General features: G+C 45.3%; 2 protein-coding genes across 2 annotated transcripts; both read left to right on the top strand.

Annotated features, from left to right (window-relative positions):
• The first annotated feature begins 478 nt into the window (after positions 1 to 478).
• Positions 479 to 4057, top strand: LOC124295567. Its single transcript, XM_046745992.1, has one exon. It carries the CDS (start codon positions 479 to 481, stop codon positions 4055 to 4057), a length of 3579 nt encoding a protein of 1192 aa, XP_046601948.1.
• Positions 4058 to 4645: 588 nt separating this feature from the next.
• LOC124295568 lies at positions 4646 to 5323 on the top strand. Its single transcript, XM_046745993.1, has one exon. It carries the CDS (start codon positions 4646 to 4648, stop codon positions 5321 to 5323), a length of 678 nt encoding a protein of 225 aa, XP_046601949.1.
• Positions 5324 to 7329: the final 2006 nt, after the last annotated feature.

Genomic DNA, 7329 nt, shown 5'->3' on the forward strand with positions numbered 1-7329 from the left:
ATCATCATCTACAAAAAGATAAGTATACAAACGGTACACGATTCTTAATATCGTATTATACACTTTCTTTGGCGTTATACGTCTTTCTATAGTTCATAACGTTTGACGTAGTCGAAAACACATTTCGGTCCAACGCACGCTTTGTGTGAAGAACGTAGCATGCATATATCCAACAATCACGTATATAAAACATAGGTCTCGTTTTCTGTTATGAGAGTCTCGATATCTAGGCGTTGAAAGATAACCGTCGCACGGGGAGGTTTGTTTACACTTGACGCGGGCCGCGCTCGCTCTCTTGATCTTCTACGGTGAAAGACGGACGAGTTCGCGCGCGTTTTCGAAAAGATACGCGCTGCACGGGGAGAGGCTTAGAGCCGACCCTTGAAAATCAGTCCAGCTTCGACATCGAACGCATAGACGTCGTATCCTGTTTTTTCTCGAAGATCTCATAAATATTTGTACGCACAAGCTCAGTAAAATGGCTGCCCGCGTAAAGTTTATTAATCAAAAGCGTGCGACTTTAAAGGCGAACATTACCAAACTTAAGCGACTCACGGAGGACGCGGATTTTGAACCCGCGAACATAAAAATGCGGGCGGATCGTGTAAAAGAACAATTTCGGACATACGAGGAATTACACGATGAACTCGCATTATTAACCGACGGAGACGGTGACAACGTCGGTGAGTTCCACGAGTTGCAGGATCGATTCTACGCGATCATAACTAAAATCGAGACAGATTTATTAACGACAACACCACAACATCCCGGTGTAGCAAACGTAACATCGCTGCCGATCGACGGCACGCGTCGACTTAAATTGCCGGTCGCCGACCTCCCAAGGTTCGACGGCAACATCGAAAAGTGGCTATCGTTTAAAAATACATTTTTGACAATGATCGACTTTCGCGAAGACATAACGAAATTACAAAAATTCTTGTATCTAAAAAATTGCCTAGAGGGTGACGCGTTAAATAAAATTCTCATTTATAACGTGAGCGAAGAGAATTACGGGACAGCATGGAAGTTACTTCTAGACTCGTATGACAAGACTCGAATTTTGATCGTAAAACATCTCGACGCGATCCTCGAGTTGCCCGCGGTAAAAAAGGGGACGCATAAAGATTTAGCGCGACTCGTCGACGACATGCGCCAACACGTGAACATGCTCGCGTCATTGGACGTGATACCAGATGAACACTTATTAGTCCGGATAATCGAGCGCGCGTTACCCAACAATATTCGGGTGAAGTGGGAAGAAACGCTCAATCTCGACACCTCGCCAACGCTCGAGCAAATTTACAAATTCGTCTCCGAGACCGCATTTCGTTTATATACGCTCGAACAAGATGTATCGCGTTCCAAAACAGAGACCAATTACAAACGACCGCTTCCGAATTATAAAGATCAAAGCGGAGTCAAGACTCGACGCGGAGAAAATGGCGCGCGTGCGTTAGCGATAGGCACGTCAGCAAAGTGCGTAGTGTGCAAACGGGAGAGGCATCCCACATACCAGTGTCGCGAATTTCAAAAAATGACGGTTCATCAACGGTGGAATTTCGTCAAGAGTTCATCGCTGTGCAAAAATTGCCTGCGCTCGCACCGCGGCAAATGCACTTCGACGCATTGCAAAAACTGTTCCAGGTTTCACCACACTCTTCTGCATAACGAATCTCCTGCTGCATCCACCCACACGACCCAAGAAACGATACAATCGGATACACCTAAGTCGACAGCAAAGGTAAATCTAACATGTAGCAAAATGATTACACACAGCTTCACGTCAAGGGCGTTACAGTCGCAGTTAATGCTGAGCGCTCAAATACGCGTCAAAGACTCACGCGGTCAATACCTAAAACGTCGCGCTTTATTAGACACTTGTGCGACAGCGCATTTTATCACGGAGGATCTTGTGAGAGAATTGAAACTACCGATACGCGCGTGCACGATCGCGGTAGGAATGATCGACGACGCAAATACAATTTCTAAAGGCGCGGTCGAATGTACATTTTATTCGATACACGATAATTTCAACAAAACTCTCACGTTTCTGGTCATACCGAAAATAGCTGATAACGTACCGAACGAAATCTTTCCTCGCGAATCAATCGACTTACCACGGAATGTAAAATTGTACGATCCGCAATTCCATTTGCCTGGAAGGATCGGCATCCTCATCGGGTCAAGGACAACGTTGTCATTATTATCGATCGGACAATGTGATTTGTCCCGCGACGGCTGCGATCTCGTCTTACAGAAAACTCAGCTCGGCTGGGCCGTTGCCGGCGGAAAATCAAACACCACGGTCGGGAAACGAACGTCGTGCCAACTGACCGAATTAAAGGAAACAATAGAAAAATTCTGGTTGCTCGATGATGCAAACGCTAGTCAAAGAAAATTATCAGAAAATACAAGCTGCGAAACTCATTTCATTCGAAACGTCACTCGCGAACCGTCGGGACGGTACGTCGTTCGTCTGCCGTTCCGCAGCGCCGATCGAGACCTCGGTGATTCGCGATCTATGGCTTTGCGACGATTTGCTGGCTTGCAAAAAAGGCTTAACGCAGACCCGATCCTCAAAGCGGAATATCATCGCGTTATGAATGACTACATAGAACTAGGCCATATGTCACTCGTTGTCGACGAATCGCTACCCGGTTATTATCTCCCACACCACGCGGTCATAAAGGCGACAAGCGCTACGACGAAGACCCGAGTTGTCTTCGATGCGTCCGCCAAAACAAGCATGGGAGTGTCGCTTAACGATACGCTGATGGTCGGCCCGACTATTCAATTGAAACTAATCAAGCATCTTTTACGATTTCGCAGTTATAAATTTGTGATTACCGCGGACATCGCGAAAATGTACCGACAAATTTGGATCGCCCCCAGCGATCGTCGGTACCAACGAGTTTTCTGGCTCCAACAGGAAAGAATTCGCGTATTCGAACTAAACACCGTGGCGTTCGGCGTGTCGTCGGCTCCGTTTCTTGCAATACGAACCGTACAAAAACTTGCAAGCGATGAGAGCGCGGATTATCCTAAGGGGGCCGAGGTTTTAACGCGCGACTTATACGTCGACGATTTGTTATCAGGGGCAAACACCTTTGAGGAAATCGTACAAATTCGGGACGAAGTGATCGAAATATTGAAGCGTGGCGGATTCGACATTCGACAATGGGCGTCAAATCACCCGCAGGCCCTAAATAATTTGAGCAAAAAAACCGCAGATATCGATTTCCTGACAGACGAAAATCCTGTGCACAAAACACTCGGTATATCATGGAACGCGCGGAATGACGACTTCCTTTATACGGTGAAACGTATCGAGCCCTCCGAGAAGGTCACAAAACGATATATCTTATCAGAAATCGCGAAAATTTTCGACCCCCTCGGCTTACTCGGTCCGGTGATTCTCACCTCGAAAGTGATTATGCAACGATGCTGGAAAGCAAAAACTACATGGGACGAATCCGTACCCAGCGCGTCAGATTCCGCGTGGCGATCGCTCGCGGAACAACTGTCATTAATCAACAATTTAAAGATTGACCGATACGTTTCGACAAATAACCCAATCGATATCCAGATTCACGGATTTTGCGACGCGAGTCAGACGGGTTACGGAGCTTGTATATACGTGCGCTCTTGCGAGCAGGACGGCGAAATTCGCGTAAGACTTTTCTGTTCAAAGGGACGGGTGGCTCCGCTAAAAGATCAAACCATCCCTCGACTCGAACTCTGCGGCGCTTTGACACTTGCTCGCTTATATCGCGAAGTCCTCGAGGTAACGAGCTTTCGCGTGTACAAGACAATTTTCTGGTCAGACTCGACAATAGTTTTACAATGGCTAAACAAACATCCGAGCGTCCTAAAGGTGTTTGAGGCACATCGCGTCGCAGAGATACAGGAAGTCAGTAAAGACGCAGAGTGGCGGCACATCCGGACTGATCAGAATCCGGCAGACGCGTTGTCGCGAGGTCAATTTCCACGGGAATTTTTAAATAACGACTCGTGGTTTCGGGGGCCTGCGTGGCTAGCTCAGCCTGAATCCGTTTGAACGCAAGTCGCGGTAACGCCTCAGAAGGATTTACCGGGGATTAAAAAATCATTGTGCATGTTCTCGCAATCGCAATCGGAAGAAATTTTCAAAAATTTCTCGTCATACACACGATTGATTCGTGTCGTCGCGTACTGCTTACGTTTCTCACCCAACAATAATGTCAAGGGCGCTTTGACAATCAAGGAAATTGAGGAGGCCGAGTATCGCGTTATTCGATTAATCCAACGAGCGCACTTTCAAGACGAAATCGATTGTCTTTTATCCGAAGAAAGGGTGAAATGCGCAAAACTCGGATCTCTGAATCCGCGAGTCGACGAGAGAGGCTTGATTCGCGTTGGTGGTCGTATAAATAAGGCCAATATCTCGCTCGATCAAAGAAATCCGATCCTTGTTCCGTCGCGACATCACGTAACCGACCTTTTGATTCGTCACATGCACGAAAAATTCTTTCACACTGGGATCCAATCGACATTATATAGTATCCGGCAAAGATTCTGGATACTAGACGGCAGAAATCAAATACGTAAAGTCGTGCGACGTTGCGTGCGATGCATCCGGTTTCGGGCTAAACCAGAGACGTACAAGATGGCCGACTTGCCAAAATCTAGAGTAGACAATGCACCGCCGTTCTACCACACGGGAGTAGATTATTTCGGTCCGATACTCGCAAAAGAAAAGAAACAATGGAATCGGAGCAGCATTAAAGTCTACGGCTGCGTATTTATTTGCATGTCGACTAAAGCTATTCATATCGAGATCGCAAGCGATCTGTCAACAGACGCGTTCATAGCGGCTTTACGACGATTCGTCAGTCGTCGGGGCATTCCGGGCCATATCTATTCGGACAATGGGACGAATTTCGTCGGCGCGAACAGTCAACTTCGTGAATTTTACGCTGTCAGAGAGTCCGAAGACTTCCGTTCTCAACTATACGAATTTACGTCGACCAGAAAAATTGAGTGGCATTTTAATCCGCCCCTCTCACCTCATTTCGGGGGTATCTGGGAGGCGGCTGTAAAATCGTGTAAACACCATCTTAAACACGTCATGTGCGATCTTTTGTTTACGTACGAAGAATTGACTACTCTGGCAATCGAGATTGAGGGCATTCTCAATTTGCGCCCATTGTGCCCTATTTCCACAGATCCAAACGATCCAATTGCTTCAACCCCCGCGCACTTTCTTGTTGGAAGACCGCTCACAATGCTGCCGGAAAATGATCTTTCGCTTGTTCCAGACAACCTCGTGGCAACTGATCACTAAGACACGACAAGAATTCTGGCGCCGTTGGCAACTCGAATATTTGAGCGAGTTACAAAAGAGACAGAAATGGATAAATCCGACCGAAAATATCGCGCTGGACACGGTAGTCCTATTGATCGACAAGAACCAACCATGTATGCAGTGGCGACTGGGTCGAGTGGTGGAACTACATCCTGGAGACGATGGCGTAGTCAGGGTGGTCACCGTAAAAACGACTCGAGGACTCTACAAACGCAACACGAGATCGATTTGCGCTTTGCCCATAAGCGCTTGAGATTATCGGGAGAATTCAACGAAAACGATAATTTTCGAACTCTTCTCAGTTGAAATTTACAATCAATTCTTTCTAATTTTTCAAATTCGAGTTTTCGATTCATACTTACGCAAGATTCAGTCGTTATACTATGTAGATGTAAGCCAAGTCTTCAAGTTTCTGCAAAGTCATATTCCAATTAATTATTTACTCTTTATGCATAAAATATCAAGTTTAGACTTAAGGTAATCGCTGTAAAAGAATCAGTTATAATAAGGTTAATGACATGTACTACTGCTTGCATAATTTTGTTCGTTAGCACTCCCAACGGGGGGAGGGTGTTCAGTGCCTGAGCGTCGTTTTGTGCCCGTGTCATTGCGATCTCCGTGCGAGCCGCGTTCGAACGATTCGTCTCCGCAGGGATGCCAAATCTCGCGTAGATGAGGAGGAGAGCGCGCATCACGCATTTTTTAAAACAGTCAAGTTAAGTCGTCCGTCTAAATTGTAGAGGTTAGACATAGTTCAACTAGTATTTCACTAGCGGTTGTTTATCGTCGACCCCATGGAATCTACCCATATGACGTGTTTGACATAATTACACGATTATCTGCGAATTATACTGATCTTATTATCGCGGGTGACTTTAATTTACCCATGCACAGGAGTCATCCGGACTCAAACTTTCTTCGTAATTATCTTCTTGAACATAATTTAGTGCCTGTCCCGGCTGAACCTACTCATCATCAACTCCATATGGTACTCAAACTCATACCTGGTTAGGTTTATTTATTGTTCCGAACCTAGATTTGGTTCGTTCCTATTCGAAAAGTGATGCTCCTTTTGCAGGTGGTCATGACCTCATCTCAATTGAGTATGATTTTCCAGCATTGGAAATAGAACCGAAAGTAGTCACTCATGGTAACTTGAAAAATTTGAATCTCAACTCCCTTTATGATGAACTTCATTCGCGGCTGGTACTGGATTTATCGGCTGAGCCTAGTCATAATCAAAATTTGAGTCATGATTATCGTAATAATAATATTGATGGATTGCTTCACTCTCCGACACAATCCTCTAGTTTGTCCTGTATAACTACAATTCTCATCAATAACGTACTCTCTACTTTCGATGTTCACGCACCGAAGAGAACTGTTACAATTCGTGCGCAAAACAAGCCATGGATTTCGGCCGACATTCGCGCACTGATGCGGAAAAAGAGTGCTGCCTATCGTAGAGCACACCTATACGGTCGTCCCACTGATCGAAAATTGTTTACTGTATTGCGAGCTAGAGTTAGAAACAATATAGATGTTGCTAAAAATGATTATAGCACGACTTTACTCAACTCATCTCCGGACTCGAAATCTACTTGGAACATACTTAGAAGCATGAATTTGACAACACCAAAAACTCCTTCTCCACTTAAGTACTTCTCCCCACATGTTTTAAATCAACACTTTGCTGCTGTCTCTCGTGCATCACAACCTCTTCTGGCGAATGAAATTCTCGATATCAACTCTTATCCACTTAGGAGTAGTCTTCCGAGTCTTTTTGAGTTTAAACCTATAACAGGTGAAGATATTGATCGAGCATTATTAAAGGCTCAAAAGAATTGTACTGGCTCCGATTTAGTATCAACAGAAATGCTTAAAACTGTACGAGTATACCCAGTCCTTCGTCCGTATTTGATTGAGATTTTTAATAGATCCGTTGAACAAGGAACTTTTCCTAGTTGTTGGAAATTGACCTCAAT

The sequence above is a fragment of the Neodiprion lecontei genome, chromosome 7 (genome assembly GCF_021901455.1).
Source record: "Neodiprion lecontei isolate iyNeoLeco1 chromosome 7, iyNeoLeco1.1, whole genome shotgun sequence".
Taxonomy (NCBI): domain Eukaryota; kingdom Metazoa; phylum Arthropoda; class Insecta; order Hymenoptera; family Diprionidae; genus Neodiprion; species Neodiprion lecontei.

What these genes read in the sequence shown, in the direction of transcription:
- LOC124295567 (XM_046745992.1), top strand. Translation starts at nt 479, where the DNA reads ATGGCTGCCCGCGTAAAGTTTATTAATCAAAAGCGTGCGACTTTAAAG.
- LOC124295568 (XM_046745993.1), top strand. Translation starts at nt 4,646, where the DNA reads ATGGCCGACTTGCCAAAATCTAGAGTAGACAATGCACCGCCGTTCTAC.